Genomic DNA, 13,387 nt, shown 5'->3' on the forward strand with positions numbered 1-13,387 from the left:
AAACAGTAAAGGAATCAAGGCGAGTAGGGAAGTAAAATATTTTCCTTAATCTTCTTTTATTCATAAAATTAAGGGGAATTTCTATTAAAAATTCCCCAAAATATGAATGGTATTACATACAGTTTTTTTGGAGTGAACAATCTCATTCTTTATCGGGAATTTAAAAGGTAGGTCACTGGATGAATTATAAAGTGAATAAAGTTATAAAGTTAAGTATAAATGCTCAGAATTGCCAAGAAAATATGAATACTCTGAGGAACTGTGTCGTTCCATCTAAGCTTAAACTTTAATAGAAAACCCAGGTGTAAACCTAAGGGATAACAGCAATGAAATATTTCTATTATATTAATATGTTTTGTAGGCACCTGCTTTTTACTCTTTCTTTCTTCCTCCTGGTCATATTCTTCTTTCGATTTTCTGAAATATACAAAAATAAAGTAGAAAAGTAAACTTTCTCTTTTGGTCAAAGAACAAATATTCAACAAGCAACATGCTAACCTAAGCTTACAATATGTGCAAGAAATTTTGGAAACAAAGATGGAAATAATCAGGCTTAACTTAAAGCAGCTTACAATCAACTGAGAAAGACATACATAGGCATAAACAGCGTAATACAGTTAGCCACATAAAATACAGGTTTACCTATTTCCTCTGGAGATGTGAAGGACCCCTAGCTAAACAAAGATCAACAGGTTTGAAATCCTAAACCCAAATCTGAATGACAAATCTCATGAATATGGACTTCGATCTCTCTCTTTAGACAGATCAGTTACATTCCTCCTAAGATCCATTTCTCCCCTCATTCTAGTTTTTCCATGGCATCTGAGCTACCACACAGCTCTCCTGATGCCATTATGCCAAAGCCCTATCAGCTTTTGTAAACTGCTCACCGAGGCAAGTCTGATTTAGGAAAATAGTCAATTCAACTCTCATATATGTTCATGATTAAGTTCCACTGCTTATACACTAGTACACCGCCCGTAGAAAATACAGTAAAATCTAAAAGCACAATGCTGATCAGTTTTCAAACCACCAATCAACCAACAGAAGCAACCAGTACAAGTCAAAACTGCCAGTTCTCTAAACCTATTACCAAATATCCTTAACTCTTCAAATCTTTCAACTCAAGGTGTTGTGTGTTGTCTCAGGCTCCCATTTGCCCTCGCCGTGGAAAGGAGGACCTGGCAGGAAAGGCCAGGGTTCACCCGCAAACTTGCCTCCCTCCCCACAACCACTCAAATCCCCTGAACTGCAGCACAAAGTCCTACAGCTCCTTCCACAGTCCCCCACTAGGCCCATCCTCCTAACCACCATCCTGCCTAACCTCCCTCCTGCTTTGGAACTGGGGACAAGTTGGGTAGGTGGGAGGACTACAGGATGCTAGAAGATGGTCATGTATGTGGTTAGAGTGGAGAGCCAGGGCCACCAAATGCCAAGGCCCCATTCTGCAGGGGACACAAATAGCTGCAGGTATCCTTTTGCCTTAAACCTATACATTCCCATAGATTTAAATATTAAGTGTTTCAATTGCCCCTCCCTTCTAAAACTCCCATAGGGGTCAGGGGACAACAGGCTCAAGGGGGGAAATGCCCCTTTAGTGGGCTGCACATTCCATGCCAGGCATTTGGCTGAGAATCACGTAACTGAGGCAAGAAAGAGACCAGCAAAGAGTCAACTATTTCTTCTGTGGAGTCTGGATGTCCAACCTCCTACTGTGAGACACCTGGCATAAGCCTCCTCTAATACCCAGATCCAGAAGCCAAGGAGTTTCCTGCTTATCTCAGGCCACTACAGCCCTTCCAGGCATCAGGCTGGGTCTACTGCATCTTGTTCCCATTGGTGGCTAGTTTCCTATTCCCATGATGGGAGTGGAGGAAGACCCTCCCATCTGCGCTGATCTGGTATGAGTCATCTGAAAATAATTTTTTCTGTCCATTAAGAAATGTAATATATACATAATTATAAACAAATAAAATGATAAATCATTTTCATAGTCTTTAAGAGAGAATTTAGATATTTTACTAGTTCATGGTATTTTTTTGGGTAAAAAGCACATATGCAGATCATATTGTAATATTACTAATGATCCATTCAAAAAATAATTAAAGAAGCATACCTAAGAACTTCTCTCAGGATTTTCATCTCTTCCTGTTCAAGGTCACTGACCACATCAGAACCATCTGTTAAGCAGTCAGGTAATACACCTGTTCAAAACCAAAGACCATACAGAAGAATATCAACTCAACTGAAACACTTATTTTTCACTATTCTAGTTCATCAAGAAGTACAAATAAGTTTATTAAGATCTATCACTTTAAAAAAATGTTCTAAGCTATTATCTTTGTAACTATGGTCTTTTTAACTTTTTCTTCTTTTAGGGAATCAGCCCCACCAAAAAAACACAATTTTACCTAGAAATGACTCTTGGTAATTATTTGTATTTCTTATTTAAAATAACAATAATAATATATGACAATAGAAATTAATTGCTTATATTTAATATAAGCAATTTATAGAATTAATATAAGCTATTTATATTTAAGCTATTATCCTCCATAATCATACTATACAGGACATACCATTGAAATCAATAAGCTCCTAATAATGAAACTATGCTCTCAAAAGTATTCCTTAAATGGGAAAAGAGTTTACAAAACAAAATATAAAATACGTCATTAATTGAAACAGCATGTTAATACTCTTCATTCTTACTACAACAAATGCTACTGAAAAGGGCCCCGCTTACTACATGCAAAAAAGCACGGTGCTAAGTACTTAAGGGGAATATAAAGATGAATAAAACAACCTCTGCCCTCAGAGCTTCTATTTAAATATTGGGCTAATAACTATAAACCAGGGCAGTACCAACTTTGGCCAAGGCAAATAGTAATTCATGGCAAGCAATTTTAAGCATTGGTTTCATTTACTTTATTACCTATATCTTCCTGATAAACAGGTAGACTGGTAATAAGTGTTCTGTTTTTATCTATAATTATTATATTCCCAAAACATTAACAGCATGTCCCCTAATTTTTACTTTCCATTTCTTTATCCATATATGACTATGGGATTTTGGATCTGCTCTAAATTAAAGTAGCTTTATTATTCTAATCCCCTGATGTTTATATGCATTGTAAATTAAACTTGTCATTTTGAGATAATTGCAGGTTCACATGCAGTTGTAAGAAACAATACAGAGAGATGCTATGCACTCTTTACCCAGTTTCCCCCAAGGGTTACATCTTACAAAACTATAGTATAGTATCACAACCAGAAAATTGGTCTTAAGTGCATTTTTGCTCAGTCAAAAGCTATACAATTAGTATTCTCCTATTCATCTTTTATGGAAAATTTTTAAAACTAAGGAAATAATAAAACAACAGTATGCAATACTTCAAAACTGTAATAAGGAAGACACTTTTATATTCTATTACAAGTTAATCACTAAAGGGATGTTGCCTATAAGCTTAAATTATACATAATGGCCCATCTCTGGGAACCCTGCTTCCCAGGTAATGAGCATTAAGCTAAAATAGCTTTGTTTAGCTCACAGGAAACATTCTGATCAGGCCCATCTGTGAATGACTGCAGGGAGGAAGAAATTAACACATCCCCTCCAGAGGCTGATGGGAACCAGAAAACGTTTGACTTCACTCCCTCCCCTTTTAGTATAAAATGAGCCTGAATTCTAACTCAGGCAAGATGGTTCTTTGGGGGCACTAGCCCAACAACTTGTCTCTCGATTACTGGCCTGTCGTGCAGCAAGCAGTACGAGCTTAGACTCAGTAACAAAACCGTCAAAATAATGCTCTGATTTGCATTTTCCCCAAATTATTTGATGAGATACAACTAGAATCCAGAGAGCCTTTGAATTTTTCTCACATAAACAAACAGTCTGCAGTTTTGAGTACAATCAACATTGCTCTAAGGTACTTCCCTCTGGATTTATGTTAAGTGAAATTCTTAAATACAAGTATTAAAAATTCATGGCAGAACTAAGTATTAGTTTATGTTTAAATGTAAGCAAACTGTCACACCCTGTGGTTTGACGGCAGCATTATTCCAGATCATTCCCTTCGTCCTTCCTTGCTAATATAAGCCATATGTGTACAGTTACCAGGCAGCCAAGTACATAGAGGCAGGGCCCTACCCCACCCCACAAAAGTGACTCACGATTTAAGCCAATTGCAATGGTCTCATTCCCCCTGCCAGAGGGTTTAGAAAGGCATGTCACCCCAATCCTGACCAATAGGACCTAAGGGGAAAACTCCTAGGGGGCTTCCATGAAAGTGTTGTCTTGCTAGCAAAAAAAGATGTACAGGAAGAAACATTCCTTTTCTTCATGAGATATTAAGTCTGCATTCGATGCAGCCAGAGTGCAATCATGAGAGAAGATCCTGAGAATGGCAGAGTATAAAGAGGAAACGTGTCAGAGTCCTTAATAACATCACTGAGCCACCAAATTAACCAACCCTGGACCTGTCTTTCTTCCCTCCCTTCCTCTGGACTTCTTGTTTAATTGAGATGACAATTTCCTATTGCTTAGGCCATTCTCACTGAGGTAGTCTACTAATGGCAGCCTGAGGCACCCAGCTGATACAGCTATGTGTACCTGTTCTCTTTAAAATCTAAATGTTTCTGGTTAAATTGAAAACTACAGAGTACCAATATCAAGTTCACTATTTCTTTTATCAAAACTGATTCCCCCAAAATAATTTTAAATAACATGAAATAATTATTCAAATTATCCCATAGGTCAGAATAAAGCATAGCTGCAGGAAAACACAAGAGAAAAGGATTTTATGAAGCTAACCATGGTAGAGAAACAAAGAAAAAGAGACTGTTTCCCAAACTTATTTACACCAAAGCAACAGCATAGTGTCAAGCATCATTCAGGGTTAGGGTGGTGCTATCTCCAAACCACAGACAACAGCTGTCTTACCTGCTGTGAAATGAATTTTAGGATTTTAGGGAATAGTTTTGATGGTGGTTGGCTCTAAAGGATATAGACTTTACGCATATCAGACATATGAGAGTAGAACCCACAACAAAGGCCCTGCAACATTCTAATGTTTGCCCTGTAACAACAGAAGCCCCATTGTGGCATGCTCCAGACCCTTAAAAGCAAACAGTACAACTAAACTATAGCTCCCATATCTTCAAGAAACAAGCAAAGGAAAGGCCCTGCTGTCAAACCATTAGAGTTTGGCATGGTAAGGAATATTAGTGGCAATCTATTAAGCAAAGGAATACACAGGTTAAGGTCATCAGAGTCAGAAATGGGAAACTGAGATAAGCACCTCGGGTGAAAAGCACATAGTACAAAAACACGAAGTATGGTTAGAAACTCTGATGTTCTGAGTCAAGATGTCAAATATAGTTCAAGTGCACAGGAAGGGAAGAAAAGCAGGAAGAGCTAGAAAGAACGTGAGTTTAGGCAGAGAGTTAAGGAAAAGATAAAGCTAAAGGCAGTTACCAGGGCTTTGAGTTCTGCTTTTTCTTCCACCTGATGGTGGTGCAATCCTATCTGCCCATTGCCCTAGAACAGTAGCTCTCAGTGTCGGCCCAGGACCAGCAGCTTTAGCATCAGCTAGGAACTTGTTAAAAATGCAAAGTATTAGGCCCTACCCCAGACCTACTGAATCAGAAACGGGGAGACAGCCACATGTGTTTCAACAAGCCCTCCAACTGCTTCTCATTGTTCCCTGAAGCTTGAGAACCACTGTCTCCTATAAAGCCAGAAGAAGAGGAGTCACCTTCTCTCGACAGGAGCTGTAACTGTGACCACTCAAAAATGCTGAATTTCACAAATGCAGTGGCTGGGCAGAAAAATCAAGCTCTCTGAAACCTAAAACATTAAATCAAACACTGGTCTGCTTTCTTTGAGATGTCAACCACTCAGTGATCAGGAAGTTTGCACTCTTGTATCTCTTAAGCCAGCCAGAGACTTTCAAACTTGAAATAAATTTACACAAGGCAGCTACATCAAGACCATATTAGTTAAAACTGCCACCAAAAAAAATGCATTTGGCACTTAGATTTCTAAATTCAATGTTTTACCATTTCTCTCTTGAATTATTCGAATGGCTTGCAGCTGCATTTCAATGTTTTTCTGGACCATCATTGCTTTAAAGATAGTAAAATCTTCTGCTGCCAATACAGGTTGCAAAATGGCCTGTGGAAAAAAGTCAGGAAGTTAAACGAAGATTCAAGTTTTAAAACTATTTCCCAAACACTCAAATCATTTCCACTGCAAAAGGTGCATTAATTCAAGAATGCTGCATTGTTATTTATGACTAGATGACGCAAAAGGACAATTTTAAGATTTTATTCTAAAAGCCTTTAAAGTAGGTTCTCAAGAGGCTGACTCTCCCAACCCCTCCATCCCCACACTCCAGGAAGCTAAGGCAGACAGTGATACATTTTCCAAATGAGCCAGTGCTGAGCAACTCGGAAAAACAACACCGGAATTGGGCTTACTTTTTTAAAGTTACCACTGCAGTATCCAGATCTGTTTTTCAGCCAAAATGATGATATCTATTTGGTTTAGGCTCTGTCAACCTGAAATTTACTCTTTGGTGATAAATCAGTAACTACAAAATAATCCTTGAATTAATAAAATTACCAAATTAAATAAGAGTAAATGCCAAAAAAGAAAAATGAAGTCTGGAAAATAAGCATAATGTGGTAGGAGTAATGTGAGAACACAACTGTAGTAGTCCTATAGGCAGAAAGTTTCATGGAAGAAATAGAGTTAGAAATTATGATAAGAAATCTTTTTCTGGATGAAACAGAAGTGTAATAAATTAAGAAAAAACAATAAAGGTATCTACCCTAGAGTACCCAAATTAACACTCTCTTAGCTACAGAGAACTATTGTTATATCGAAAAGCAAACAAATTCCCAAGCTAATCAGTAAGAAGTAGAATAAGATTTGAAATGCATGAAAACCCAAAAGAAAACACTCAGATATTATTCATCTTACTCAAATTTTATTTCAAGCTTTACATGACATTCATGGAAAAGCTGAGCACAGGAATCATGCAGAGGTAACCGAGGGTGTGCTACTGTTCACCAGGTAGGCAGCAGCAATAATGTCAAAGACACACCTCAACAAATGCTCCATCAAAGAGCTCTAAACAAAGAGGAAGGAGTCCTTCCTGCAGCAACCAGCTCACATCCTAGACAAAAGCAGTACAGCAAAACAAAATAATAAAGTGTGAAAGCAGCTCTCTGTGACATTTATAAGGAGTCAACTGCAGGAAAAAAAGACGGAAAGTTTCTTTTCCTTTAAATTCACATATACTGTTCAAAAGGCCCAGGGCAGGGGATGATAAATAGGTTTCATCTATGTTTAACTGAAAGTTGCAGCCCAGGGACTTCCCTGGCGGTCCACTGGTTAAGACTTCACCTTCCACTGCAGGGGTTGCGGGTTGGATCCCTGGTCGGGTAGCTAAGATCCCACATGCCTGGCGGCCAAAAAACCAAAACATAAAACAGAAGCAATATTGTAACGAATTCAATAAGACTTTAAAAGTGGTCCACATGAAAAAAAAATCTTAAAAATAAAACAAAAAAAAAAGTTGCAGCCCAGTGATCAGTATTAAAGACAACTGCAGCCAGCCTCTGGAATAGAGTAGTTATGTCTGGTCTGCCAGGGCTCCCTTATGGGATTACACCACCACGTAACATTGTTCTGGCCTTCTTAGACTTCTTATTAGTAATATCAAGTACTCTATCCTCATCAACAAACACTTGAAGGCAATGTGTCAACTAGAGCTATCAGCAAGTCAGTGTTTGAGCTGATCCTTAAAGTTGTAATGCAGGGCTTCTCAAACAGTGTTGTTAAGCCATCTAAGAAATGCGGGAAAGAGGGATTATTAAATGCATATTCCTGAGCCCTACCCTAGACATAATTAATCTAAATTTCTGGACAATGGGTACCCATGTATCTCCCCAGATAATTCTTATAACATTAAAGTTTGAGAACTATTGATACAATGGGGGCAAAAAATGAGCCCTTGATATCAAAGGCTACTTCCAGCTTAACCATATGCCAGCTGCATGACTCTGGACGTATCATTTAGGCTTCTGGGCATCAGTTTCTTCATCTGCAAATTAGTATTATAATAATAACAATGATAGTAATACAGTATTTTGTCAATTCTAAGACTCCATAGATTGATAAAATAAACCATTCTTTCGTGTATCAATAAGAAAAGGAAAAAACCCTGCCAATTAAATTATAACATGCCATCAATTATAAAATGCATTCTCATTTCAGAAACACTATGGTAGAAAATTTCCATTTGAGAATGAAGGAGATATAGTAATAACTTTCTGGCTGGGTGTTAAAATTGAACAGCGTAAGGAAGAACTTCTTAAACTAAAAACTCCTATAAAAGTAATTGTTCTGGCCCTTTTGATTAAATATCAAACTGGTGTGCTAAACCTAACAACTTGACAGCAATTGGTCTCTGCTGGTCCAGGGAAATGGATCACCCGTCTCCTAAGAGCTTCCAACAAGGGCAATTAGAGAAACTAAATACAAGAGTTACTCCAAAAAGCTAGCAAGTGGTTTAAAAACAACAACAATCTTAAGTATCCTTTAAATTAATTGAAATGTCAAACTACTTTGAAAGAAGACTATGAGATAAAGCAAATGTGACGTTATCTATGTTTGCGAAAAGCACATTGACAAAAATATGAACATTGAGTCTTTAAAAATCTGACTTAAGTGAGTATTAAAAACATCCAAACATGTTCATACTTAGCCTAAAGTTACCCTATATCTCTGCTTGGAGTTAATCATACCATAGTTTTGAAAGGTACAAGTGGTTTCATGCATTTATGCTGCTCCATTAATAGAACCACAGGGAGAAACAAATGAATTCATTACTATAGTTGGAGACTTCAGTAATGGACAGATTCAGCAGGCAGAAAATCAATAAGGACATAGTTGAACCAAACAGCACCTTCAGTCAACTGGATCAAATTGACATCTCTCCAACAACAGAAAAACACATATTCTTTTCAAGTCCACATGGACCATTCACCAAAATAGACAACATTACAGGCCATAAAACACATCTTAATAAATTTAAAAGCATAGGCGTCATACAGAGGATAGTCTAGGACCACAATGGAATTAAACTAGAAAGCAGTAACAGAACAACAGCTAGAAAAACCTAAAACACTTGGAGATTAAGCAACACACTTTCAAGTAGCACATGGATCAAAGAAGCAGTTTTAAGAGAACTTTTAAAAATATTTCTAACTAAATGAAAATGAAAATATAACTTATCAAAATTTGTGGGGTGTAGCAAATGTAGTGCTTAGAGGGAAATTTAAAGCATTGAAGCATATATTATAAAAGAAGAAATATCTAACATCAATAATCAAAGCTTCCACCTTAGGAACTACAAAAAGTGCAAATTAAATCCAAAGTAAGCATTAAGAAAAGAAATAAAAGAAATTAGAGAAGAAATCAATGAAATTGAAAAATAGAAAATCAATAGAGAAAATCAACAAAATTAAAAGTTGATTCTTTAAAAACAAATAAAACTGAGAAACCTCTGGCCAGGTTAAATTAAAAAAAAAAAAGAAGAAGAAGAAGGCATAAATTACTAATATCAGAAATGAAAAAGGTGACACCACTGCAGATCCCATGGACACTAAAAGGGTAATAAAGAAATTTTATGAACATCTCTATGATCACAAATTTGATAACCCAGATGAAATGGATCAAGTCTTTGAAAAACACAACCTGCTAAAACTCAAACAAGAAGAAATAGACAATCTGAATAAGTCTATATCTATTAAAGAAATGGAATCAATAATTAGTAACCTTCCAAAACAAAAAGCACCATGTCCAGCTGGGTTCACTGGTGAATTCTACCAAACTTTTAAAGAAAAAACTATAGCAATTCTATACAAAAAAGATAAAATTTTGAAGAAAAGTTATAGATTCATATTATTTCTCCAAAGAATAGTGATTAAATATTTATTAGCAGAAGTTCAATAGCATAGCCTATAGAACTGATGTGAAAGCCTTTCTACTGATTCAAAGGATTAAGGGGGAAAAAAAGTATAACTATGAAGTCCACTATCTCTTCTATTTTTAACTTAATCAATTTCTATGCTATTTTCCCACTACCCTTCCCTGAAAGATTCACAGCAGCATTTACCTGTATTTGAACGTGCATATGAAAAATTCCCTCAGATAAGATACTTGAAAAAAGAGAGAAAGAGAGAGAGAGAAGAAAGAGAAAGAAAGAAAGAGAGAAAGAAAGAAAGAGAGAGGGAGAAAGAAAGAAAGAAAGAAAGAAAGAAAGAAAGAAAGAAAGAAAGAAAGAAAGAAAGAAAGAAAAAGAAAGAAAGAAGAAAGAAAGAAAAGAAAGGAAGGAAGGAAGGAAGAAAGAAAGGAGGGAGGGAGGAAAAGAAAGCAAGAAAAGAAAGAAGATATGGTAGTTGTTGTTGTTTTTAAACTAGAGGTCTTCATCTGATGCACTCTCTACTACTGCTGATTTTAATACACAAAGAGTATGCCAGGACCAGTGGTCTAGGGCTAACGATGTCCAAACCAGGTGAAAAGAATTTTGCAAGTCAGCTTTAGAAGTACAATCAATGAGAGGGGAGCTGCAGCTGTTTTAAAAAATCAAAATCAAACCAAACAGACCAAAACAAAATGAAAAGTACCTCCTAAACTACTCTAGGCAAGCAATTGGCTTCTTGAATTCATTCTTAGGCACCCTATATTAGCATAATGGAATCAGCATTCTGACCTTTATTTACAAAGATTAGATTATTGCTGCAAAGCAGTAAATAGCATGCTTTGGGCTGTTTTTCTGATTAACAGTGATGGCCTTGTGCTGATTCAATCATGTTGCCTTCAGTATCTGGGGCTAAGAGTTTGCTCCAGAAGAGAATAAAGCTAACTAGTCCACATGGGGATTGAACACATGACCCTGGCCTAATTAGCACCCTGCTAATCAACCACCAAAAAAGCTACCATTAATTAAGAGGTGCTTCCATTTATAGACCACCTTATATGTGTCAGGTATTGTGCTAAATGCTTTATGAACATTTATGAACATTTTCACTCAAATTTCACAAAAACCTTTCAAAGTAGATACTATCCCTATTTTATAGATACAGAAACTGAGAATCAGAATGGATAAGAAAGGAAAACTGTAAAACAACTTTGCCCGTGGTAAATGAAAATAAACAAAAGATCTGGGACTCAAATCCAGGTCTGTCTGTGTCAAAAGGCTTGCCTCCTTGTACACAACAAGGCTGTACTACAAATCAACTCCAAATCAAAAGGTGTTGTATAACTGAGCAAAAGAGAAGGATGTGTTACTATTGATCTGAAAACAGTATTTTAAAATTCTGAACATCTTCATTCAAAAATAATTTAAAGTTATCCAGACAATGAAAACAAAAGATGGATGTGACTACTATTACTATGAACATCTTTTTTCACAAAGTAATTCAGATTCATTCATAATAATTTAATTAAGAGGCTGACAAATATTAACCAAAGCAGAAAATATTCCTGAAAAACAAGGAAAATAAAAACAAATACCAATGTCTTAAATTTAAATACTAGTTAATAATTTTCAATAAATTCTTCAAGGCAAACAGATGTGTAAGAAACTATCATTCAAGGCAGTCGAATTGAATTGAAAATGTGAAAGTGCTCAGTGAGGCAGAATGAGTGCTAGTCTGACTAGAGGGACCAGGAAAGTTGCATTTCAGCACACCCTGACGATGAGATGGATTCCTCTGGCTGAGGAAAGGATGGAGGGAGGAGGAGGTGGCAGCTCAACATTCCAGGTTAAGGGGCTACCATGAGCAAAGCCAGGCACATGGATGCTTACAAGAGCAAGTGGCCAGAACTACTAGAGAGTGTAATGTGTTGGAGAACGACAGCAGCAGAAGGTTGAAAATAATAATTTCAGGTCACATCATAGACAATCCTCACTAAACTATAAGGAATTATAGTTTATTTGGTAAACTATATTTGGTAGTAACACATCCCTATACTCAGTCTCTGAACAAGGGCTCTCACTTGGAGTGCCTGGGCTGGTATCCTGGCTTTGTTACTTGGCTGTGGACTTTGCACTAGTTCCTTAATATATCTGTGCATTAGTTTTCTCATTTCTAAATGGAAGTAAAATAGTACCAATTTCTTAAGGATTGTCAGGAAGATTCAATGAGATAATACATGCCAATTGCTTCACACAGCAGCTAGGGACTTCCCTGGTGGCGCAGTGGTTAAGAATCCGCCTGCCAATGCAGGGGACACGGGTTCGATCCCTGGTCTGGAAAGATCCTACATGCCGCAGAGCAGCTAAGCCCACGTGCCACAACTACTGAGCCTGTGCTCTAGAGCCCGCGAGCCACAACTACTGAGCCTGCATGCCACAACTACTGAAGCCTGCATGCCTAGAGCCCGTGCTCCACAACAAGAGAAGTCACCACAATAAGAAGCCCACGCACCACAATGAAGAGCAGCTCCCGCTCACCGCAACTAGAGAAAGCCTGCACGCAGCAACGAAGACCCAATGCAGCCAAGAATAAATAAAGACCTTGGTGAAAATGAAAAATGTTTAAAAAAAAACAAAAAAAACTGCAGATAGCATGAGCCATCAGTAAATATTAGTTATAAATATACATAAGACCTACTTCAATCCAGCACTGCAGAACTAATGAGACAATAAAATTAGTTCTAAGAGAAGGAAGCCCAGGAACTGTGTACTATGTATCTGCTAAGATTAGAAACCGGGCAACTGCAAAATTGTCAGAGATCTATACAAATAAAACAGTAGTTTGCATAAAGCCTGTGATCTAGTATAGTTCTGAGTTCAGAAAGTTCCTTTTTAATAGCATCAGTTCATTATGCCTCAAATTATCATTTCTCAAGGTTGTTATAAAAAAGAACCCAGGGCTTCCCTGGTGGCGCAGTGGTTCAGAGTCTGCCTGCCAATGCAGGGGACACGGGTTCGAGCCCTGGTCTGGGAAGATCCCACATGCCGCAGAGCAGCTGGGCCCGTGAGCCACAGCTACTGAGCCTGCGCGTCTGGAGCCTGTGCTCCGCAACAAGAGAGGCCGCGATAGTGAGAGGCCCGCGCACCGCGATGAAGAGTGGCCCCCGCTTGCCGCAACTGGACAAAGCCCTCGCACAGAAACGAAGAGCCAACACAGATAAATAAATAAATAAATAAATAAATAAATAAATAAATAAATATTAAAAAAAAAAAAAAAAAGAACCCATATGTGATAAATTGGCTTTTCACTCTTACAATGTCTAGAATATTATACTTTGACAATCAAACATAGCAAATTTAAGTGAAATCTGAGCATTTTTGTTAAAATTATATAT

General features: G+C 37.3%; 1 protein-coding gene across 1 annotated transcript in view; it reads right to left on the reverse strand.

Moving 5' to 3' along the window:
- The window catches only part of CFAP36 (cilia and flagella associated protein 36), a 33,056-nt gene that overhangs the window by 15,712 nt on the left and 3,957 nt on the right, over nucleotides 1-13,387 (reverse strand). The window contains exons 4-6 of the mRNA XM_082358304.1: nucleotides 6,061-6,175; nucleotides 2,117-2,204; nucleotides 366-417 (exon numbers count right to left, since the gene is read on the reverse strand). Of these exons, the coding sequence (XP_082214430.1) occupies nucleotides 366-417; nucleotides 2,117-2,204; nucleotides 6,061-6,175 (255 nt within the window). The remainder of the gene's footprint in view (nucleotides 1-365; nucleotides 418-2,116; nucleotides 2,205-6,060; nucleotides 6,176-13,387) is intronic.

The sequence above is a fragment of the Balaenoptera borealis genome (genome assembly GCF_965194805.1).
Source record: "Balaenoptera borealis genome assembly, chromosome: 15".
NCBI classification, from domain to species: Eukaryota; Metazoa; Chordata; class Mammalia; order Artiodactyla; family Balaenopteridae; genus Balaenoptera; species Balaenoptera borealis.